Source organism: Microcaecilia unicolor, chromosome 4 (assembly GCF_901765095.1).
Source record: "Microcaecilia unicolor chromosome 4, aMicUni1.1, whole genome shotgun sequence".
NCBI classification, from domain to species: domain Eukaryota; kingdom Metazoa; phylum Chordata; class Amphibia; order Gymnophiona; family Siphonopidae; genus Microcaecilia; species Microcaecilia unicolor.
This window is the reverse complement of record NC_044034.1, coordinates 153352563-153378246: the sequence shown is the minus strand read 5'-3', so window position 1 is coordinate 153378246 and position 25684 is coordinate 153352563. Positions and strand designations below refer to the sequence as shown.

At 46.7% G+C, this 25684-nt stretch overlaps 1 protein-coding gene across 4 annotated transcripts in view; it reads right to left on the bottom strand.

Annotated features, from left to right (window-relative positions):
- The window catches only part of CAPRIN1 (cell cycle associated protein 1), a 122233-nt gene that overhangs the window by 39857 nt on the left and 56692 nt on the right, over positions 1-25684 (bottom strand). For all 4 annotated transcript variants that reach the window (XM_030200762.1, XM_030200765.1, XM_030200764.1 and 1 more), the window contains exon 13: positions 14455-14565. In XM_030200762.1, coding sequence (XP_030056622.1) covers positions 14455-14565 — 111 coding nt within the window. The remainder of the gene's footprint in view (positions 1-14454; positions 14566-25684) is intronic.

The following is a 25684-nucleotide window of genomic DNA, read 5'->3' as shown; positions in this document are numbered from 1 at the left end:
TTTCTTTATTCAATTTCATTTTGAAGGCATTGGCCCAGGAGGCTAAGATGTTCATGCCAGTGATTATTTTTTCAGAAATTTCTGCAAGGTTGGATTGGAAGAGGATGAATATGGTGACATCATCTGCATAGATAAATGGGTTTAGACCAGCTTTGGATAGGGATTTAGCCAGAGGAATCATCATAAGATTGAAGATGATTGGGGATAAAGGCGATCCTTGGGGGACTCCGCAATGTGAGGACCACGCATCTGATACAGATGAGGTTGATTTGACTTGATAGGATCTGGTGGTGATGAAACTTTTTATCAATTTAATGATGTTTCCGCAGATTCCTAATTTGTTCAGTAGTTTCGTAAGAATATCGTGGTTTACCATGTCAAATGCGCTGGATAGGTCGAACTGCAGAAGAAGTAGGTTGTTGCCAAATGAAATTTCTTGTTTGAACTTGGATATTAGGGTAAGTAGTACTGTTTTAGTGCTGTGTGCAGGTCGAAAACCCGATTGTGATTCATGTAATATGGAGAGTTTTTGTATGAATTTGTTGAGTTCGGAGGTCACTTTATTTTCCATTAGTTTGGTTAGAAGAGGGATGGAGGTCACAGGTCGGTAGCTGGTTTTTTTGGTATTGGTGTGAGTAGAATATTGCCGTGTTTGGAGGGGAAGGAGCCTTGTTGAAGTAGGAAATTTAGGTGAATTGTGAGGTCCGTAATGAATCGATCTGGGGCATTTTTCATTAGATAATTGGGGCATGGGTTCAGGAGGCAGTGAGACTTGGAGAGTTTGGATAGTGCTGTGGAAATTTCCTTAGTGCTGAGGGGGGTGAAGTTTGTCCAGGAGCGGTCTGCCGGGATCTCTTCTGAGTTGGGATCCAGTTCGTCCAGGAAAGTATCAATGTTTGTGTCGTCATGGGGAATTGTGTTGCATAGGTTAATGATTTTGTCATTGAATTATTTGGCCAGTTGGTCGGCAGATGGACAGTTTGAGGGTGAAGTTGTTACAGGATTCGTGTTGATAACATTCTTTGATTTGGTATTGTTTTTTTATGTCTGTTCCGGTAGCTGTGATTTGTTTTGTGTAGTATGATCTTTTGGCTCGTTTAATGTCATTCTTGTATTTCTTTTGCGTTTGTTTCTATGCATTCAGGGTCATAATAGAGTGGCAGATGAACCGTTCACAGGAGATAACTTGTTTAGAGACCGAGTCAAGGAGATTATAGACAACATTAAACAGGACTGCATGAAACTCTGGAAGATGACAATTTAGACCACAGTAGATAGTCCTTTAACAAGTCCATCTAAAAAGAAATATCAGTCTCAGAGACAATATCTGTATATTAGGTATACGTCTAATTATAAAATAAAAAAACAAAACGGACCACAACAACAAAAGAGAGCATACAGAGAAAACAGATTGAATAAACCATCCACCTCTCTGACTACGAAACCAGCTCCTGCTTTTTGACCCTATACCCACATCGAAAATACCAGTGGGGAGGTCAGGTTCAATTTTTCACACAAGCTGGGTCAACCATAACAACAGACACTTGGGTTATTTCCATTGTTCAGAAGGGATATCGGATTCTTTTTTCCTCCCCACCACCTTCACTCACCTAGATCTCAGACCGTTAAGTTTGTGAAGAACTAAAAATTCAGAATGACTACCTTGCCAATGATTCTCTCACTCTTGGATCACAACTCGTGGCTAGAATCTCTCGACCTCCAAGATGCCTATCTCCATATACCAATTCATCCGTCATCAAGACGTTATCTCTGTTTCCAAGTCTGCAATCATCATTTTCAATACCGGGTGCTACTTTTTGGCCTATCATCATCCCCAAGAGACTTCACGAAATGTACCATAACCATCAACAGGGAATAAGAATATTTCCATATTTAGACAATTGGTTGATTTCAACACAAACAGCCCAGGATGTCCTCCAAGACTTAGAGAAAACAACATCCTTGTTGAAGGCGTTGGGATTCCTTATAAACTAACAAAAATTCCAATTATCTCCGGTCCAGAAGATCAATTTTATCGGAGCTATCATCCATACCTCTCTGCAAAAAGCATATCTCCCACTACTCAGAGCACATCAAATTCAGCTGATTATTTCTCATCTACAGTCAATCTCCTTCATAACTGCAAGAACACTGCTGGTACTTCTGGGCCATATGGCACAACAATTCCAGTAGTTCCACTAGCCAGATTACACATGCGAACTTTACAATGGCACCTCAGAGACAGGTGGCTTCAAGCTTATCATCAATTATTGACAAAAATAGGTCTCAATCAAATGCTAAATCAAATGACAGGTGGGCTCAAACACCTCATCTTACGCAGGGCATGCCTTTTCACCCACCTCGACCGTCCATCTTGATAACTACAGATGCATCGAAGAGGGGATGGGGTGTTCACATAGAGCAGTACAAAACTCAGGGACTCCGGTCCATGCTAGAGGCAACCCTCAGCATCAATCTCCTCGAATTACAGGCAATCAAATTAGCCATCCACATTTTTCAGGAACACCTAACGAATCAAACCATACACATACATACAATCAAGTGGCAATGTATTACATAAACAAGCAAGGGGGAACAGGATTTTCCAGTCTCTGCAGAGAAGCCCCAGACATCTGGAAATTTGTAATGCATCTTCAGTCCACGATATCAGCTTCATAACTACCAGGAAAGCAGAACATATTAGCAGACACCCTCAGCAAAAAGCTGCAACCTCATGAATGGTCACTCAAGACTACTGTTACGGACTCCCTGTTAAAACAGTGGGGACAACCAACCATCGATCTGTTTGCGTTCCCACAAAATTACAAACGCAGCAAATTCTGTTCAAAGTATCCCAGTCTGCTAAGAATAGCGGAGGATGCTTTTCAGATTTCTTGGAACAAAGATCTCCTGCATGCTTTTCCACCGTTTCCACTGATATCAAAAACAATCCAAAAAGCAAAATTGGAAAAGGCAACGATTCTACTAATAGCTCCGTTTTGGCCAGCCAACCTTGGTTTCCCATTCTCCTAAATCTCTCCTCTCAATCTCTGGTTCCACTCCCACTGGAACTAGATCTCATCACTCAACAAGAAGGAACATTGCTACATTCAAATCTGGAGTCTCTCAGACTAGCAGCTTGGTTCATATCCCCCCCATCAGACATGAGGGTTTACACCATGTGTGCTTCAAGTTCTTCTTGCCTCCAGAAAGGAATCTACTCTCAAGTCATATGCTGCTAAGTGGAAACGTTTCTCTCAATAGTGTTATCAACATCGTCACAAGCCTCAGACGGTTCCAATGACTCAGGTTTTAGAGTATCTCCTTCATTTATCTCATTCAGGACTCTCTTTCTCATCAGTTCGTCTTCATTTAGCAGTTTTGTCGGTTTTCCATGATCCCACTGATAACCTAACTCTAATGCAACATCCAATTTCTAAAGGATTCCTTAAAGGATTGCTACATCTCCATCCTCCAGTTCGTCCTCCGACGCCTGTTTGGGACCATAATTTAGTACTAAACTCTCTCACTGAGGCTCTGTTTGATCCTCTACAAACAACAGAAATTAAGTATCTCACATGGAAAACTTTATTTCTCATTACACTAACGTCGGCTAGACGTATTGGTGAAATGCAGGCTTTACTTCACTATCCACCATTCACGCAACTGCTACATGATAAAGTCTTGCTGAGGACTCACCCAAAATTTCTCCTGAAGGTAGTTTCTCCGGAGCATATCAAGTGATCATGCTTCCAGTTTTTTATCCTCCTCCCCGTACAGATAATTTTCAGCAAAGTTTTCACACATTAGACTATCGACGAGCATTGTTGGTTTACCTTGATAGAACCGCTTCACCATCTCGACCATCACACTTATTTCTATCAATCCGTCCAGATTCTCAACCACAACCTGTTACGAAAGGAACACTCTCCCAATGGATTGTGTCTTGCATTTTATACTGTTACAAAATGAAGAACATTTCTCCTGTAACAAATGTTCCACATGTTACAGCTCATTGCCTTTGAGCTATGGCAATCACAGGAGCTCATTTACAAAGAACTCCATTGTGAGACATCTGCAAAGCAGCTACTTGGGCTATACCTCACACCTTTACAAAGCATTACTGCATTGATAACGCATCACTGGCAGACTCTGCTTTTCGTCAAGTGATTCTATTGTCCATTAATTAAGGCGTCAACGTACCACCACCTCCTATTTCACAGGTATCAGCCTTTCTTTATATTTATATGTTTGTGTATGATATCTGCTATAGTTATGCATTTTTCTCTAATGAACATACTGATACTAGGTATACATAGCATGTTACAATTTGATTGTCAAGTCTGTTACCTGTGCAGCTAGGGAGTCTTCACTTGTGTGGCTGCGAGAATATTCTGTTCAGGGAGAAATAGAAGTTGCTTACCTGTAACGGTAGTTCTCCTTGGAAAGAAGATCTTGCAGCCACACAATCCCTCCCTCCCTGCTCTTAGTTACTATAAGAGGCGGGAATACACGCACATGCGTACTGTGAAAGTTAAGTAAAGCTTTTAAGCTTTGGCATTGGTCCAGATCAGTGATGTCGCGAAGGAGTCACTTGTGTGGCTACAAGATCTTCTGTTCAAAGAGAACTACCGTTACAGGTAAGCAACTTCTATTTCCCCCATAGCCACTGCAGCTCAGCCCCTCCCTTCCCGTGACTACTAAAGCCTTCCCATTGGCTGGATTCTACCACAGCCTCTGCACTGGAAAGGAGGGGCATTAGACAGCTGTCATGGCTAAACTCTGAAAAATATCCACACTTAGTCATCCTTCTGGCTTTCAGACAGGTAATGTACAAACTTTCAAAATCTTGAAAAAAATCCAGACATTTGGCAATCCTAGCCTCCTGAATCCTGAGCACATCTGACAGGGCCCCCCTAAACTTTTTGGTCCGAGCAGTGGCGTAGCCAGACAACCAGTTTTAGGTGGGCCTGAGCCCATAGTTGGTGGGCACAAAATTTTCTCTGCCCCACCCTACCCCACCTCAAAAAATAAATATTTTAGCTAATGAGGATCCCCAAGCTCTGTCAGCCGAAGACTTTCTCTGAAGGTGGCCAGAACTCTCTTTTACCAAACTTGGCAGGCAGCAGCAATGACCCTAAACCACTGATGCCAGCACCCCACACATGCATAGTTGTCGATGGCTCAAGGATGCTGAACCAACTGCAGAGCTTGGTAGAAGGGAGTTCTGGCCACCTTTGGAGGAGGTCCTTAGCTGGAGATGCTTAAGGATCCTCACCAGCTATACAGCAAGGGTCAGGATTGGTGTTAGACCTGCTTAGGCCCAGGTCAAAAAATAAAGAGGGCCCCTCTCCCCAATTCTCTCTACCTCCCCTCCAATTTCCCACCTGCCATTACTATCACACCAACAGATCCTCACCAAATAAATAACAAGGGATCACATGAAATTAAACATGACCAAAACCGAGCTTCTCATTTCCCCCCCAAACCCACCTCCCCACTCCCCCCGTTTTCTATTTCTGTTGATGGCTCTCTCATTCTCCGTGTCTCCTCAGCTTGAAACCTTGGGGTCATCTTTGACTCTTCTCTCTCCTTCTCTGCTCATATCCAGCAGATTGCCAAGACCTGTCATTTGTTTCTTTACAACATCCGTAAAATCCGCCCCTTTCTTTCCGAGCACTCTACCAAAACCCTCATCCACACCCTTGTCACCTCTCGTTTAGACTATTGCAATCAGCTTCTTGCTGGCCTCCCACTTAGTCACCTCTCCCCTCTCCAATCGGTTCAAAACTCTGCTGCCCGTCTCGTCTTCTGCCAGGGTTGCTTTACTCATACTACCCCTCTCCTCAAGTCACTTCACTGGCTCCCTATTCGTTTTCGCATCCTGTTCAAACTTCTTCTACTAACCTATAAATGTACTCACTCTGCTGCTCCCCAGTATCTCTCCACACTCGTCCTTCCCTACACCCCTTCCCGTGCACTCCGCTCCATGGATAAATCCTTCTTATCTGTTCCCTTCTCCACTACTGCCAACTCCAGACTTCGCGCCTCCTGTCTCACTGCACCCTACGCCTGGAATAAACTTCCTGAGCCCCTATGTCTTGCCCCATCCTTGGCCACCTTTAAATCTAGACTGAAAGTCCGCCTCTTTAACATTGCTTTTGACTCGTAACCACTTGTAACAACTCGCCTCCACCTACCCTCCTCTCCTCCTTCCTGTACACATTAATTGATTTGATTTGCTTACTTTATTGTTTGTCTATTAGATTGTAAGCTCTTTGAGCAAGGACTTTCTTCTATGTTTGTGCAGCGCTGCGTACACCTTGTAGCGCTATAGAAATGCTAAATAGTAGTAGTAGTAGTAGTAGAAATACAAATATTTAGACAAAAATTGAATGGGAACTCCAAGGAGTTAAACTTAACATTACTGCAACACTGGAGACAAAAAACAGAAATGCATTTCCTTTTCTACTGAACATAATACAAAGACATTTGCTAAGCACATTTCCAAAAGCTAACATATTCCATTTAAAACATTCAAAATAAAATGCTTTGTTTGTCATCTGCTAATTCTCTTTCAAGTGGCTACAGTCCCTTTTGAGTCTTTTCTCCTCTCCCCTGTCTGTTCCCTCACTACTACTGCCTCTGACATATTGATCATTCCTTTTTAGCTCTTTTTCTGCCTCTCTCACCCTTCTTTCTCCTCCTTTTTACTTTTCAACTACCTACCAAATGTCCATCTTCTTCTTTCATCCACTAGCTCTCCCATTCCCCATCTCACTCCTTCCCCAGCCCCACATTCTCTTTCATCTTGAATCAACTCCCCTCATCTTGAATCAACTCCCCATTACCATATTTCTAACCTGTAATCACTATCCTCTCATTCATTTCCTTGCTACCCCCTCCTCCCCTCTCCCATAGGGTTCCACCATTCCCAGTCTTCCTCCCTTCACCCTTCTAGCCAGCATCTGATCCCTCTTTTTCCCCGCCCCATCCCACCCTCGTAGCCTGACATCTTCCTGCCCCTTCCCTCTTGCCCTCTCCCCCATGATCCAGCATTTTTCCCTCTTTCTCCCCTCTCCACCTCCTGTGTACCTCTCCTTCCCTATCATCCACCCCCATGTCCAACATCTTCCCCTATCATTCCCACTGCCGGAAAAGGTGGTTAAGGCAGTTAACTTAGCGGACTTCAAAAAAGGGTTGGACGGCTTCCTGGAGGAAAAAGCTATAGAATGTTATTGAATGTACGAGGGAATAATGCAGTATTTCTAGGATGGGTGGGACAAATTGCTTGTTCTTTTGGCCGCTGTCGGTGACAGGGTGCTGGGCTCGATGGACCCTTGGTCTGTCCCAGCATGGCGATGCTTATGTACTGTCCACCATCTCTCCCCCCCTCCCATACAGCATCTCTCCCTTCTACCATCATGTCCAACATTTTTCCCTCCCCTCCACCTTATGTCTAATATGTCTCTCTTCCTTCCAACCATGTCCAACATTTTTCCCCTCTCCACCCTTATGTTCAACATTTCTCCCTCTCAACACCTATCCCCTCTCCATGCAGCATGTCTCCCTCCCCTCCACCTCATATGCAAGATTTCTCCCTTTCTCACCCCTCCACCCTTTTGCTGCATCTCTCCCTTCTCCCCCCCCCACCGCTGTGCAGCATCTTCCCCCCACCTTCCCCCCACCCATGCATCTTTCCATGTTCCCTCTCCCCATGCAGCATCTTTCCCCTCATCTTCCATCCCCTGTGCAGCATATTTCCATGTTCCCTCCCCTATGCAGCATCTGTCCCCCATCTTCCCTTCTCTTCCTTACAACTCTCCTTCTCGTGCTTCTATGGGCTGCTGGAAGCGGCAGCGATTTCCACACGCTGCCTGCCACTCAATGACCTCCTTGTAGCCACTAAGCACTAACCTGGAAGCCTCTCCTCTGCCGCATCCTGATTGGGCAGAAACCGGAGGTTGCGGAAGAAGAAAAGGGTTCTGGGTTAGCACTTAGCGGCTGCAAGGTCATTGAGCGGCAAGTAGCGTGTGGGAATCGCTGCGAGCCTGAGACCCAAAGCTACTTGCTTTATAGACACTGCTGCTGGGTAGGCCTGACCCCAAACTGGGTGGGTCCATGCCCACCCATGGCTATGCCCCTGGGCCTGAGGCACGTGCCTAGTTTGCCTTTGCCTTAATCCGCTCTGAACCAAATACATTTTGTTTAAAATTCTTTAGGCTACTCCTCTAAGGGAAAATTAGGTTCTTACCTTGGTAATTTTCTTTCCTTTAGTCATAGCAGATGAAGCCATTACGTCTGGGTTATGTCCATCAACCAGCAGGGGAGATAGAGAGCACTCAAACTTTCACAGTGCCCTCTTGGCCAGCTAGCTCCACTGCCTCTTCAGTATTTGAAGCTTCCAAAGCAGTATGGCAAACCGCAATGGGAATCACAAGAGCTTTCCTCACAGCGAACGATGGCCCATCACAAGGGCATGAACTCATAAAGGAGGGAATGCACATCCTCCTGGAGGGAATAAACTCATCCTCCTTATTGTATAAGCGGAGGGGAACACACGCGCCTCCTGGAGGGAATCACACATCCTCCCAACACACTGGAGGGAATGAACTCATCCTCCTATTTATAGAACTGGAGGGGAACACACGCGCCTCCTGGAGAGAATCAACACATCCTCCAAAAAAAACATGCTGGAGGGAATGAACACATCCTCCTAAATTTAAACTGAACATGAATCCTGAAGATTGTTTTCCAACTTTCTCCCAAGGAAGGAACTTCAGGAAATTAGAACAGAACCTGAAAAACAGATTCACAGCATACAGACAATCATACAGGGAGGGCTCATGGCTTCATCTGCTATGACTAAAGGAAAGAAAATTACCAAGGTAAGAACCTAATTTTTCCTTCCTCGTCATCAAGCAGATGAAGCCATTACGTATGGGATGTAACAAAGCAATCCCTAGATAGGGTGGGAACAAGCCACACCACGCGCTAGCACTTGTGCACCAAAACGCGCATCCCTCCTGGCAGCCACATCCAGCCTGTAATGTCGGGCAAAGGAGAGCTTAGAAGCCCATGTTGCTGCACTGCATATCTCTTGAAGAGAGAGTGCTCCAGTTTCAGCCCAAGAGGAAGAAATCGCTCTAGTAGAATGTGCCTTAAAGGCTACAGGCGGAACCCTGCCGGCCAGCAGATTAGCTGAAAAGATAGATTCTTTAAGCCAGCGGGCAATAGTGGCTTTAGACGCTGGAGACCCTCTGCGAGAACCGGATAGCAAAACAAACAGATGATCAGAAGTCCCGAAAGAGTTAGTAACTCGCAGATACTGCAGCAGAGTCCTGCGCACATCCAAAAGGTGCAGCTGCCCAAAAGATTCTGGAAACTCTTCCTCTGAAAAAGAGGGCAAGAAAATAGGCTGGTTTAAGTGAAAGGCTGAAACCACCTTAGGCATAAAGGAAGGCACGGTCCGAACCGTGACTCCGGACTCTGAAAATTGCAGAAATGGGTCTCTACAGGACAGCGCCTGGAGCTCTGACACCCGTCTTGCCGAGGTAATGGCCACCAGAAAAACAGCCTTCAGTGTCAAGTCTTTCTCCGATGCTCGCCGAAGCGGCTCAAAAGGAGATGCCTGCAGGGTTTTCAAAACTAGCTCCAGGTTCCAAGCTGGACAGGGTGCTCGCACTGGAGGTCGGAGCCGAATCACCCCTCTAAGAAACCGTGCCACATCTGGGTGAGCAGCCAAAGACACGCCTTCCACCTTACCACGAAGGGAGGCCAACGCTGCCACCTGCACCCGCAGGGAATTATAGGCCAAGCCTTTTTGTACACCTTCCTGCAAAAAGTCCAGAATCGGCGAGACAGGAGCCCGCATTGGAACAATGGCTCTGGAAGCACACCAAGACTCAAACAGGCACCAAATCCTGGCATAAGCCACGGAAGTGGACCGCTTGCGGGCTTGCAGGAGAGTGGAAATAACTTTATTGGAATAACCTTTATCCCTCAATTGCGCCCTCTCAATAGCCATGCCGTAAGACCAAAGCGGCCGGCGTCCTCCATGGCTACCGGTCCCTGAGTCAAGCGGTTCGGTACCAGAGGTAACGGCAGAGGAGCCTCCAGGAGTATCTGTCGGAGGTCTGCATACCAAGGTCTCCTTGGCCAATCCAGGGCGATGAGGACCACTTCTCCTGGGTACAGCCGAATCCTCAAGAGCAGGCGCCCTATCAAGGGCCATGGGGGAAACACATAAAGTAGACCCGGAGGCCAGGGTTGAGCCAAGGCATCCAACCCCGCCGAGCGAGGATCTCTCCGTCTGCTGAAGAAGCACGGGACTTTGGTATTGGCACTTGTCGCCATTAGATCCATCACGGGCTTGCCCCATTTGGCACAGATCTGCAGGAATACTTCGTCTGCCAGATTCCATTCTGCTGGATCGATCTGATGCCTGCTCAGATAATCGGCCTGCACATTGCTCTGACCTGCAATATGAGCTGCTGACAGACACTGAAGATGCAGCTCGGCCCAGTGGCAAATCAGTTCGGCCTGCGCGGCTAGTGCTCTGCACCTTGTTCCGCCTTGTCGATTTATATAGGCCACCGTTGTCGTGTTGTCCGACATCACTCTGACAGCCAATCCTTCCAGGGTCACTTGAAAGGCCAGAAGCGCCTGAAACACCGCTTTCAACTCTAGGCGGTTGATGGACCACTCCGACTCCTCGGGTGTCCATAGACCCTGGGCATGCTTCCCCTTGCAGTGTGCGCCCCAGCCCTTCAGGCTGGCATCTGTTACCACTAGGCACCAAACGGGGAGCGTCAGCGGCATTCCTCGCCGCAGCATGCTGTCCGAGAGCCACCACTCCATGCTGAGACGGGCCGCAGGGAGCCAAGTAAGTCTGCATTGGTAATCCTGAGAAATAGGAGACCATCTCCGGAGTAGGGAATACTGTAGAGGTCTCAGGTGCGCTCTCGCCCAGGGTACCACTTCCATCGTGGCTGTCATCGATCCCAGCAGCTGGACAATGTCCCAAGCTCGTGGGCGGGGCATCCTCAGGAGCAGACGGACCTGATTCTGAAGCTTGCACCGCCTTAGCTCGGGTAGGAACACATAGCCCGAGACTGTGTCGAACCTGGCCCCCAAAAACTCTAGAGATTGTGAAGGGGACAGGTGACTTTTGGCCATATTGACGACCCAGCCTAGAGATTGCAGTACTGAGACCACTCTGGCTGTAGCTTGTAAGCTCTCTGTTGCAGAGTCTGCTCTGATGAGCCAGTCGTCTAGGTACGGGTGAACCCTGATACCTTCTCGCCTGAGAAAAGCAGCTACTACCACCATTACCTTCGAAAAGGTTCGGGGAGCTGTGGCGAGGCCAAAAGGCAAGGCCCTGAACTGGAAATGTTTTCCCAACACCGCAAACCTCAGAAACTTCTGGAGCGGGGGCCAAATCGGAATGTGCAAGTAAGCTTCTTTCAGGTCTAGAGACGTGAGAAACTCTCCTGGCTGAACCGCCGCAATGACGGAGCGCAGGGATTCCATGTGGAAATGCCGCACTCTCAAGGACTTGTTCACTTCTTTTAAGTCCAGAATTGGGCGAAAGGACCCACCTTTTCGCGGCACCACAAAGTAGATGGAGTATCGGCCGCAGCCTTGCTCGGCGGGAGGCACCGGGGTCACTGCCCCTAACTGAATCAGACCTTGTAAAGTCTCCTCCACCGCCGCCCGTTTGACGGCAGAACCGCATCGGGACTCCACAAACACGTCTCTTACTGGGGCGTTGAATTCTATTCTGTATCCATCTCTGATCAGGTCCAGAACCCACTGATCTGAGGAAATCTTGGCCCACTCCTCGACAAAGAGGGAAAGCCGTCCTCCGATGACAGGCATCGAGGAGAGGGCCGGCGCACCATCATTGAGAGGGTCGCCCCTGAACTCCTGGTCTTGAGCCACCGGCTGCGGAACGCTTGTCCGAGCGAAAGGAGTTCCTCTGCTGACCACGGGCACGAGAAGTGAACCCAGCAGAACGCCCCGGGCGGTACCTTCTAGCTTCACGGAAGCGAGGTCTGTACGAGGAGTGGACCGCCTGGCCCTTAGAGGAAGGCCTCTGCCTATCTTCGGGCAAGCGCTGGGGTTTTGGATCACCCAGGCCTTTCACAATTTTCTCTAACTCCTCACCAAATAGGAGAAGTCCTTGACAAGGCAACTTCACCAACCTTTGCTTAGAGGCCATGTCCGCTGCCCAGTGTCGTAGCCACAGACGACAGCAAGCCGCCACTGCTACTGCCATTTGTTTAGCCGAAGCTCTGACAAGGTCATAAAGGGCATCAGCCAGAAAGAACAAGGCCACCTCCATCCGCGGAGCCACATCCAAGAAGGGCTCTGCTCCATCTCCGGGCTGAGCCACTGCCTGTTGCAGCCAAGCTAGGCAGGCTCTCACAGCGTAACAGCTGCATGCAGACGCCCGAACAGTGAGACCTGCAATTTCAAAGGACCGTTTCAACGCTGTTTCCAGCCTACGGTCTTGAACATCCTTCAGGGCAACACCTCCTTCAACAGGGAGGGTAGTTCTCTTTGTCACCGCAGTGACTAGGGCATCCACTGTAGGCATTTGAAAACGAGCCATATGTCCCTCACGCAGAGGGTATAACTGCCCCATAGCCATGGAAACTCTCAAAGGTCCCTCGGGGTCAGCCCACTGAGCCGAAACAAGCTCTAGGATGGAGTCATGCAAAAGGAAGGCCCGAGCAGCTTTCTTGGTACTAGCCATCCTGGGATTACCCGAGGAGGCCATGCCACTGTCAGGATCTTCAATCGAGAGGGCCTGCAGGGTATCTGAAATAAGCGCTGGCAGCTCATCAAGGTGGAAAATCCTCACCGCGGAGGGATCATCCAGATCCTGTGGTAAATCCGCACCTGACTCTGGTTCCTCAGACCAAGAACGTCTGTCAGAGTTCTCCGAATCCTCACACCCCGACCACGGGGGGGAAAAAGGTGCACCAAAATCTGAAGGGGAATTAACCCTTCTGCGCTTATCTTTAGGCCAAGCATCCGGGAAAAAAGCCTCACTGGGCAGTCCCAGGCCAGAATCCATCGGGGGGGCAATCAGAGGAGCCTCAGGCGACCCTTGAGGAAGGGCTCTTTTCATCATGTATGCTTTATGCAGCAAAAGCACAAAATCCGGGGAGAAAATCTCACCCTGGGCACCCAAATCCTGTCCGGTGCTAGCCACTCCTGAAATAACCTCATCTCGAGGTGCCCCACCCGGCTCAAGTCTCTCCGTGTCCACGGAGGCCGCGCCATGCGGTGTAAGCAAAATGGCGCCCGCTGCCAGCTCAGAGCGGGAAGAAACATCGCTCGCCATGCTCGGGCCGGCTCCTACGCCAATACAGCACGATTTACAGAGCCCTGCTGCTGATTTGCGCTTGCCACAAGTGGAACAGCGCTTTACATTGTCCGCAGCCATCGCCGAAAAAACGGCGGTAAAATCCAAAATGGTGGTTTCGCGCCAAAATCGCCCCAATCGCGGGCCCACCCCGGAGGAGTTGGAAAACACTCTTACCTCAAAGGATCTAGTGTACAACTACAATCCTGCTGAAAATCAGGTCAAAAGCCTCTGTTCCAGCGTCTCTGCGTTTAAAAACGCGACACGACTTTTTTTTTTTTTTTTTTTTTAAGCTGTGAGGAAAGCAGAGGTATTGAAGACTCCGGAGGCTCAGATGAGTGGGAAAGGCAGGAAAAGGGCGAACCTATATGCCTGCATCCACTGTTGATGGGTAAGGACAGGGAAAACAAGGTAATATGTCCACATCCACAGAGGTATGGGTAAGGCAGGGAAAGGGCTAACCTATGTGCCTTTAAAGTGAAGCTGCTATAGCCTCCAACACCCCGGTTAACAACTGGCAAGCCAGGAACCACCTCCCGGCAGATTTTTCTGGAGCTCGAACAAGCTGCAGCCACCCTGCTAAGGGAGATAGAGAATACTGAAGAGGCAGTGGAGCTAGCTGGCCAAGAGGGCACTGTGAAAGTTTGAGTGCTCTCTATCTCCCCTGCTGGTTGATGGACATAACCCATACGTAATGGCTTCATCTGCTTGATGACAAGGAATACCAAAGTTTAAGAGTCATAAATCAAAAGACACACAGTACACCTAACAGTTTGTGCTGGCTGTGTGACAAATTACACCATTATACAATATAAACTAACTAATAAGACTCTAGTGTGATGTAACTTGTGCCTCTTCTAAACACGACTGCCCACAGGAAGCCCACAGAAATGGATGAGTGGCTTTTAGAATGTCAGAGTACTTACCAACAACTGATAAATCTAAACTGGAAAGTGCTATGGACAGTTCTTCAGATCAGTCTTTTTTTTTCCTCAAGAAAAATGCCAGTATTTCACTAATTTAAAAGGAGGTATGAATACTAAAACCACATTTTGTAAACAGAATATTGTGAATCATACCTGAATCTGGTCAATTGATTCTTTCTGAGTTCGCTGCTCTGTTGTATGAGAAGGCTGATACATGGATTGGGACGTGGTGTAACCCTCACTCGTAGAAGATATCAAAGCAACCTAGCCAAGGTTAAGGAAAGGTATACAATGTAACTATAGGAAAATTAAAATTCCTCCTAAAATGGAAATCTAGAATTACCAATAAATTATCCATGTGAAAAAAAAAAAAAAGATTGTTATTTTTCAGTAAGAGTTGTTCATATCCGCTAACTACAGTCTAGTACAACATTAGATTCTTGGCCATTGATTTTAGATGTAAGTCAAGAGTACTACTTAAATTATCACTTCCTAATCCTGAAATAGGAAAGGTCACTACATAATACTTTGCAGTCAAATCTCAGACATCTCTATAGGCAAAATACAGATTACTAGTTGAAGAACAAAACACAACTGCGAATTTCGTCTTTTACTAAACAGAGACCTATGAAGGGTCCAATTCTGTCACGTAAGAAAAAAAAAAGGAAAGAAGCTGTTTTGAAAATACATTTGTTCCAAATTAATATAATATCAATTCTCAAGAGAAAATCCTGGAAAGCTAGGATGCCATCAGTATTAAAATCAATAAAGCTAAGCCTCTCCATTCTTGCTTATTTTGTTCTTAAGATCATTATCTTAAAGTTTACACAGGCCAACAAGTGAATTTTCAAACTCCTCCATGACAAAGTGGACTTCTGCCCCACAGGGGGAGGGCAAATTTTCAGCCAACAATTTTACCTGGTTAAAATCATTTGAATATTGCCTTGTAAGACAGTCATTTTCAAAAACATTCTGTGTCACCTAGTCTTTGTACTTTTGGAACAAATAAAAAAAAAATTTGATTTACTTCTACTCGTTCTACACCACTCAGGATTTTGTAGACCTCAATCATATCTCCCCACATCCGTCTCTTTTCCAAGCTGAACAACCCTACCCTCTTTAGTCTTTCCTCATACGAGAGGCGTTTCATCCCCTTTATCACTTTGGTTGCCCTTCTTTGAACCTTTTCTTATTGCGCTATATCTTTTTTGAGATACAGCAACCAGAACTGAACACATTACTCAAGATGCAGTCATACCATGAAGAGATACATAGGCATTATAGTATTTTTGGTCTTATTCACCATCCCTTTCCCAAAAATTCCTAGCATCATGTTTGCTTTTTTGGCCGCCGCCACACACTGAGCAGAAGATTTCAGCGTATTATCTACGACAACACCTAGATCTTTTTCTTGAGTGCTAGGTGGACCCTAGCATCAGGTAACTGATTCAGATCATTCTTTCTAATATGTATCACCTTGCATTTGTGCACATTAAATTTAATCTGCCATTTGGATGTCCAGTCTTCTAATTTCCTAAGGTCTTCCTGCAATATTTCACAGTCCGCTCATGTTTTAACAACCTTGAATAGTTTTGTATCATCTGCAAATTTAATCACCTCACTCATCGTTCCAATTTCCACATCATTTATAAATATGTTAAATAGCATCAGTCCCAATACAAATCCCTGCAGTACTCCACTGTTCACCCTCCTCCATTGAGAAAAATGGCCATTTAATCATACCCTCTGTTTTCTGTCCAATAAACAATTCCTAATCCACGAGAGAGAGAGAGAGAGAGAGAGAGAGAAAGAAAGGGTAAAGGCACAGGGGTGCACATGAGACAGAATGAGTGAAGGCACAAGGGGGCTATGGCAACACAGGGAATTTTCTTGTTTGTAAATTGTATAGCTATTTTTTATGATGTGCATTTCTCTTGTTTGGCCAGCAGATAGTGTCTGTCCTTTGTTTGTAAAGTTGCTACACAAGTGAAAGTTTCTTCTTCCTGCCTAAGCTCTGAGGAAAAAGTAACCTGCACTGCTGTTGGCCAGAGGCCCCTTTTATGCTCTGGGCTGGCAATCTTTAGTCTCAGTATGGAAGCACAGAGGTAAACATCTCTGTCCTGAGCCCCTGTTCAAGGCTTGTGAGCAGTTAATTTCCTGAAGCTTCCCAGGCGCTACCCAGGTCATGGAAGTTACTATCTTGCCGCCCACCCTGGTGGTGTAGTGGTCTCTGTGGCTGCGGGGGCAGGAAAGAATCCCACTCTTTCCTGCCTGCTGCCGCTACTCCGTCTCCGGTGCTCTCCACTATTCTGTTCTGTGGAAGGCTCCGCCGTATTTTAAAAATGGCTGCCGAGACTGCCGCCGAAGTCTCGGCAGCCATTTTGGGAAAACACAGTGGCAGCGGCAGTGCCTACAGCACATAAGAGAAACCCAGAGAGCGCCGGCGACAGAGTAGCGGCAGCGGGAAGGAAAGAGTAGGATTCTTTCCTGCTCCCTGCAGAGGCCACTACACCATCAGGGTGGGCGGCAAGGTAGGACTCAAGTACGCTGTAGGGGGATGGCGGCATTACTGTGGCGGGGGGGGGGGCAGGTTTTGGCACAGTATAAGTCATCACAAGGACAAAATAAAGGAAACCAATGGACTGCTTAAAGCCCATTTAGTAATGTTAAAACAAATGAGAGATCTACATGAAAGAAAATATTTTTTTTTATTATTTTGACTTATGAAAACTACTTGTCCCTGAAACATGCTCAAAACAGAATAATCCATTTGTACAAAAGAGATGAGATGAAGATGTGATTCCATGTTCTCCAATGACAGAAGAGTTTAATTTTACTTCCAATCTTTATAACACCAGGCTTCCCAAGGCAAATTACAACAGCTAAAATGAACCCATCAGTAAACAGGATATCCTCACTGAAATTTGGCCATATATTACTATATTGTATATCCTTTATTAGTGCTGTTTCACCAGCTAAAATAAAATTTTTATGCAGTTTTAAGTGATATTCAATTTCATTTCAAGATATTTATCCTACTATATAAATGAAGAGTGACCGAAGTGCTGCGCATGCGCCGCACGTCACAGTTCTATTATGCGAAATCATTTTGAATGAACCTGTTTCCCTAAAGATGCTACATAAAACCTAATAGATATGCAAAAACACAAGTAAACAAATAAGCAAACCTGTGTAACTGCTTGCACTGGGATTGCTAATCCTACTATATAAATGAAGAGTGATCGATGTGCCGCACATGCGCAGAACAGCGCGGCACGTCACAGATCTATCCCGAGTCCCGACGTTGTTAGAGGCAGTAACAGCGGCACGTAGAGGCAGGACCAGTGGATCAACGGCAGTCTGTAACAAACGCCCAACCCGCCTGCCTGGTCCGTCATTGCCACCTAGCAATTCTCCTCTCTCCCATGCCCCTCCAGGCACCCACCGAGTCTCCGTCACTCCTTTGAAAGCCCTGCCCATCTGTAACCTTTTTTTCCAGGTCGTTCCCTCAGAGTCCTGCTTCTTGACGACACTGCACGTCCAACCTGTAATGCTTCGAGAAAGAATGCAAAGAAGACCAAGTCGCTAGCTTGCAAATGTCCAAGGGCAGTACCAAAAACACTCCACCCAGGAAGCCGCTTGCTCTCTAGTAGAGTGGGCTTTGACACCATGCAGAGCTGACTTGCCAGAAAGAAGTTAGGCAGAAGCTATCATTTCCTTAAGCCACCTGGAAATGTTGGGTTTAGACGCCGCCAATCCCTTACGGGAACCTCCAATGAGTAGAAACAGACGGTTAAAATGTCGGAATTCTTCAATAACCTTTAGATAATGCTTAAGAACTCTCCTAACATCCAGAGTTCGCAACCTGCACTGTTCTTCCGAACTGGAGAAAGAGCCTTAACAAGCAAAACTACAGACTGAGAAACATGAAAATGCGATACGACCTTAGGAAGAAAGGAAGAAACGAGACACAACACCACATGCTCTTTAGAGAATTCCAAAAAGGGTGACTTACAAGAAAAGGCTTGCAACTCCAACACTTGTCTAGCTGAGGAAATGGCTACCAAAAACACAGTCTTAAGCATCAAATCCTTAAGAGAACAAGAAGATAAAGGCTCAAACAGAGATCTAGTAAGAACAGACAGAACCAAGTTAAGATCCCAAGGCCTAAAGGAAGGAAGACCACCTACTCCTTTCAAAAAACAAGAAATGTCTGGATGACTAGCTAAGGACTTGCCTTGTAAATGCCCCCGAAAACAAGACAAAGCCGCGACTTGCACCATAAGAGAAGTGAGAGCCAAGCCCTTATTAAAGCCAAGCTGCAAAAACTCTAGAATATCCAGAACGGAAGCCCACAAGGGAGAAATGCCCCGATCAGCGCACCATGCCTCAAAAATGCGCTTTGTCCTAATATAATTGAGAGACGTCAACTGACGACGCAATCGAAGCATGGTGGAAATTACCTTAGAAGAGTAACCTTTCTTCGTCAACCTTGCCCGTTCAAGAGCCAGGCCGTTAGACAAAACCGAGCTGAGTCTGGATGAAGACTCGGCCGCTGAAGTAGAAGGCCTGGATTCTCCGGAAGTCTGAGAGGAAGAGCAGTCTGAAGGCGCATGAGATCTGCATACCACGGTCTGCAAGGCCAATCTGTAGCCACTAAGACAACTGGGCCCCCATGTGCGATTCTCTGGATAAGCTTCCCCAGAAGAGGCCACGGAGGAAATGCATAGAGAAGTCCCGAAGGCCACGGTTGAAGTAGAGCATCCACTCCTTCCGCTTTTGGATCTTTTCTGCAACTGAAGAAGCGAGGTTCGTGTTTAGACGTGGCTAAGAGATCCATCAATCCACTATCGCTTGAAATGCCTGTGGACTGAGAGACCACTCTCCCGGATCTAGGGTGTAATGACTGAGGAAATCCAGTTGCATGTTCTCCACCCCAGCTACATGAGACACCAAGAGAGCAGTTAGATGAAGTTCTGCCCACGCCATGAGCATTGATGCTTCCTGCTGAAACAGCTGACTCCTTGTGCCTCCTTGCTGACTGACATATGCTACTGCTGTTGCATGGTCTGAAAAGAATGTGAAATGCTCCACCTTCTAGCAGGGGAAGAAATGCCTCCAGAGATAACCGAATTGCCCTGATCTCCAAGAGACCAAATGCCTCCTGAGCAGACCAAAGGCCCTGTGCAAACGTCCCCAGGCAGTGGGCTCCCAAGCCCTTGAGACTGGCAGCTGTAGTTACCACCGTCCACTGAGGCGGATCTAGCCATATCCCCTTGGACAAACTGGCTGTTCACAGCCACCAGAATAGACTGCTGTGCTCCGGGGTCCGTAGAGGCAATCTCACCTGTAGGGAGTCCATTTGAGAAGACCACCAGGACAGGGGGGAAGACTGTAGAGACCTCATGTGTGCTCTGGCCCACGGTAGCACCTCTATCACTGCTGCCATAAGAGCCCAACACTTGCAGGTAGTCCCAGGCGACGGAACATGACTTTGCAATAAAGCCTGAATCTGAGCCTGCAACTTGAGAATTCTGCTCTGGGGAAGAAAAATCCGACCTCTCGCTGTATCGAACAGCACTCCCAAGTACTCTAAGGATTGAGAAGGCACCAGGTGACTCTTGGCAGAGTTGACCACCCAAATTAGGGACTGCAGAAATGGAACCACCCGATTCATGACCCGTACACTTTCCCGGACTATGCTCGTATCAACAAATCATCTAAATAGGGATGAACCAGAATACCTTCCCTTCTGAGGGCTGCTGCTCATGACTTTGGTAAATGTATGAGGCACTGTAGTGAGGCCAAACGGAAGCGCCAGGAATTGAAAGTGCTGGCCTAGGACTGCAAAACAAAGAAATCACCGGTGCACAAGGCGAATCGGAATATGGAGATGGGACTCTGTCAAATCCAGCACTGTCAAATACTCTCCTGACCTGATGGCGAATCGGAATATGGAGATGGGACTCTGTCAAATCCAGCGCTGTCAAATACTCTCCTGACCTGATGACAACTATCACCAATCGAAGAGTTTCCATCCAAAAACTGGTGACCTTGAGGGTTTGATTGACCGCCCTGAGGTCCAAGACTGGGCGAAAGGACCCCTCCGGAACTACAAAATAAATGGAATAACGGCCTTCCCGACTTCTGACAGAGGAACAGGACAAGTAGCCTGAAGCTGCAGAAGCCTCAATAGAGTGTCCCGGACCGCTCCCGCCTTGAGACGAGAACAGTAGGGAGACTCCAGAAAGGCACCTGAAAGACACCACGCAAATTCTAAGGCATACCCGTCTTGAATAACCTCTTACATCCACTGATCTCTGGTAATCTGGGCCCACCTCCAATAAAACTGTGTTAAACGAGCTACCACAGGAACCAGAGGAGGGACTTGCACACCTTCACTGGGCAGGACGAACTGGGGCCTAGAAAGAAGTGCCTGGTTCCCTACCGCCCCAGTGGAACCCTTGAAAGGACTGAGTCCTCTGGAAAAACTTAGACGTCTGAGTCTGAATTCCTCTACCTGTCTGAAAGTGGCGGAAATCCCAGCCTCTTCTGCGGCTAGAAGACGAACCATGAGGAGAAGCTCTAGGCCAGTCTTCTGGAAGATGAGGAACTTTCATTTCTCCCAAACTATGGACCAACGTATCCAACTTGTCCCCAAACAAAAAAGCACCTTTAAAAGGAAACTTACTCAGTTTAGACTTAGAAGCAGCATCTGCCGACCAACCTCTCAGCCAAAGAGAACATCACGCTACAACCCCCAAGGCCATGGACTTAGAAGAGGCCCTGAGCAAATCGTATAAAGCATCTGCTAAAAAGGCAGAGCCCATTTCAATTTTAGCTACCTTTACGCCTATAGAGGCCAAATCATCAGACGGTCTGACCTAGACCCTTTCGGCCCACCAAAAGCACGCCCTAGCCACCAAGGAACCACAAATAGCCGCCTGTACCGCTAAAGAAGGAGACATCAAAGCTACTCTTTAAGAGTGCCTCTAGCCGACGATCCTGAACATCCCGAAGGGCTGTGCCTCCATCAACCAGAACCGTATTGCACTTAGTGACCGCCGACACTACCGCATCCACCACCGGGATTTTAAGTAGGGACTTGGCCTCTGGAACCGGATACAGGTAAACAATTGATCTAGTTGAACGAAAAGAAAAATCCGGGACATTCCATTGAGCCTGAATGATGCTCCTGATAGCCTGATGTACAGGGAAAGTTTTCCCGGGACATCTAATGCCTTTAACCAACAAATACACCTTAAGGCCTCCCAGGACCATGGGCTGCTCGTCCTCAAAATGCAATTTGGTCAACACCAACGAAATGAGCTCCTGCAGATCTTCTTTTTGGAAAATCCTAACAACTGAAGGGTCTTCACCTGGGAGCAAAGAATCTGCTCCCTGATCAGCAGAACTGGGGTCATCCAACTACTATTCCCCTAACATATCCACTTCTTCCAGATAGGGCATGTCTAAGTCTGGCTCAGAAACCTGGTCCTACTCCAGGTCCCAGGACACTCGAGCCCTTTCAGTAGGAGCTACAAGCTTAGGCAAAAGAGCTGCAGAAGAGGTCAAGGCAGTACCCGACATGCTCAACAAAAATGCCTGATACATTTGAATAAACTCAGGAGGGAAACATCCCTCCTGGAGCCCCACATGATCTGGCAGCCCTACTGCTGACCGTTCTATGTCTGGGAAAGAATGGCCGAGGGACGGTCCTCCATGTCACCATATGTTGGCAAAATGGCAGCTTTTCCCACCAAGCTGAGAGAAATCATTTCTGCCGCCAGACCCAAAGGAGCCGAGGAAACTGCAACTGCTGCAGGAGGAACCAAGGCAGAAGGGCCAGCCGCCGGAGATATCTCCAACACAGTACAAAATTTATAAGTGTCACTCGAGCCAATTCCATGGCGCTGACAGACTGTGCACCTCCGAAGTTTCTCTGCCACAGCACGGCTCCCTTTCACTCGTTTTTCTTTTTTTTAAACAGAAGGAACCGCACTGCCATGGTGAAAACAAAAGGGAAAGGAAGGTGCTGCCTAACCAATGGAGACAGAGATGCTGCCCTGCTCGCTCCGCTTCTCTTTTTTTATTTTTTTTTATTTTAAGGCTGCCTCTCCCTGAGCTTCAATAATCTCCCGCCAGAGAGGCTGAGCACTTCCCCAGCCCAAATCGAGCTACCAGGCTGCTGGGATACGAGAGGAAATAGGGGAAGGGACCTGGTACCCCCGAATGTAGCAACCCCGAAGCTTCACGAGACCACCGCGGGCCCTAGCCTCCAACTGAAATATCACCGGTGCACAGAACAAAGGAAAAGAAAGGCTCAGAAAACAAATCCACTTCGTCTTTTGTTTTTAAAAGAGAGAGCAAGAAAGAAAAAGAACAGAGAGGAGACTACAGGGCTCACTTTCTTCCACCTGCTGGAGATTGAAAATATTGAATCTAGGGCTAGAGCTCTCATTGACACTCTAGAATCGAAGTTCTCAGTCTCCCACCTGCTGGAAGGAGTGCATAACCCATCAATCAGATACTGGGCCTATCCGGAGTGACGCTAAGGAAGTTACATTTTGATCCATTACCATGCAACCGTAGATTAACTTTTCATCTGCCTCCTTTGAACTAACAACTACTTCAAAAGATAACACACGCCTGACAACCAAAGCCACAGAAGAGGTACACAAAGTGACCCAGAGGTTATGCAACTATTTTCTAATGCCAAATAAATTAGGAGAAATGTGTCAACTGGATCTCCAAGCATTAAACAAGTTCAATACTGTGCACCAGTTCCCATATTCTTTGTGTTTCTCAACAGTCAGTCCATGGGAAGCCTTGTCTCCATTTTTTGAAAAAGAGCACAGTGAACTGATTGTCTGACTGATTCTGAAGGACAGAGTGTGCGTTCAATCCGTAAACATCCAATCTCGAAGTAATGTAGCTGCTTGACTACAGCTGTCCAAAAATCCCGAGTTTGAAGACAATCCAACTGTTCACTCCAATCTGACCTGGATGCATCTGTGGTTATCATCAGAAGAGGCTAAAGTGGATGAACACACATTCCTTGGAGAAGATTGGAGTGTCCTATAACGGCTTTGAAGAATTTGGATATTAATAATACTCAGTGACAAGAGTGGTTGGGTATACTCGTTCCACTAGAACTTCAGCTGCCATTACACTTATCATGTAACTGGGCTAATGAACAACACATGCACCATATGTTCAACTGCAGTTCTGTCTTGCTGATGCCTGCTGCAACAAAGATATTTTGACAACCAAATCCACTATATAAGCTCTTTGCTGCAGCAACACGGCTATGGCTGTCAGTTTGTGAATCAATGTCTATAAATTCCAGTATCTAAGCAAATTCCAGCATTTATTTTGATTGATAATGAAATACAAACTTCTGAGGACTTCAATCGACTTCTGCATGGAGGCTGCTAACCTGAGAAAGGTGTAGTCAGCCTGTCGTCCAAGTATGGGAAAACAGATATCTCCTCTCAGCTCATATGCAGTTTCTGAAGACTTGAAAGGCTGAAGAGAGACCAAATGAGAGAACTTTTTAATGACAGTGATATTCAAGGAATCTGAAGCACAAGTATAGTCTGTTTCATCCCGGCCTCAGATCACTGGCCCTATCAGAAATGGAGCTACTTTGATATAATTTCTGTGATGCAGTCTCCTGAAAGCCAAAAAACCATTCTTCACTTCTTCTGTGATGGAAAGACAGTAATATTCCAATCAATTTCTGAGCAGCAAGGAACAGGCTCAACAGGTTGGGATGCAAGAAGAGACCTCTATGCTGTAGCAGGATGGCAATTAAGGAACATGGTATGATCTCTTTAAAGCACAAATAGCTGAGGAAACCAAAGTCCACCTTGGCCACTATGGAGTGATAAGAATGGCTTGAGCTCTGCCCCAAGTATTTTCTACTAGAACCCTTGGAATTATAGGAAGTGAAAGGAAAGCGTACAAAAGGCCCTGGCTCCAAGATAATGCAAAAGTATTGTGAGCTAATCTGTGTAGGTCCAAACATAAGGAGTAGGAGAAAGCAAATTTTGCATTTTCTATAGATGCATGAAATACTTATTTCTAGGGGTCCCCAACATTCAAAGAAGATATTGTGCTACTTTTGAGTTGAGTGATCGTTTCTGGGGATCCAGTTTTCAGTATTGCTGCTCAAAACATGGTTTGGCATGATCGTGCAAGCTGCCAGATGTTGGAATCCCAAGGCTCCATGATTGCTGAAGAACATTGCCAGTTCTGACAAGCACAGCTTTTCCTCAAATTCATGATGAACATCAGATTACACTGAAAATTGTTCAAAAAAGGAGTGGAAGATGAAAGAGGAAGTCCTCTCCTGCCTGCATAAAGCCCATGTAAGCTCCTCAACCGCTCCTGCAGGAGGGTAACAGAAGGTTTCCTTTATGTTTTCATTTGTTTTGTTTTGCCTTTTTTTTTTCTTGTAGCCAAAAATCAAATGAAGGAATCTGATGAAACTGAGGCAACTAGAAAAAAACACTCAACCCAGAACAACAAAGGGCGGGCCTCTGGATTGATCTGTTGGGACTAATGGAAAGAAAATTATCAGGTAAGAACTAATTTTTCCCTTCCATAGCGTCCCACAGATCAATCCAGAGACTTGTGGGATGTACCAAAGCAGTCCTCAAGTGGGGCGGGGTACTACAACCTCAGCAGACTGGAGTAATGATCCACAGGTCGTGGTTACATGCGCTGCCACATCAGATCTGGAATCCCTAGCGTTGCCATGCCAAGCCTGCAAAGCCTGACAAGGGAAGGACAGCAGATCAAGTGGGTGATCTGCAAAAAAGCCATCCACGGCAGGACAGTGGACCAAGTGGCCGAACTGCAAAGGGCAGCCACGGAAGCCAGACAGGACACGGAGAAGGAAGTCAACTGCGCTCTAGAAGAAAGCACAGCCACCCGCAACGGGAGACTGTCCCATCAGAGGCCAGCTGAAGAAATTGCCTCTCTCAGCCAACAAGAGCCACTGCGGCTCTTGAAACCAGATCCCCTTTCTTGTGACCAGCCAGAGGACAACATGAGGGTATGCCGGGAAGCATTTCTGCTCAGCAGGTCAGGAATCTGATGATCATTCCACAGTGTGGGTGTTTTGTAAGGAGTCGCCACCTTCCTATATACCTAGGGCTCTCCAAGTTCTGAATATGTCTGCTTCTGATCCTGGAAGCAGACATATTAATCTTAAAATGGTGAGCACTAGAAGACCGCTACAGTTTTTAGCAGTGCATAAGGCTATGTAGGAAGTCACTTCTGATCAGTGGGTCATCCCAGGCACTGCCCCACTATGCAGAGGCATAGCTAGGTGGGGTGCAAGGGGAGCAGCTGCTCCCCTAAAAGTATTTTGAAT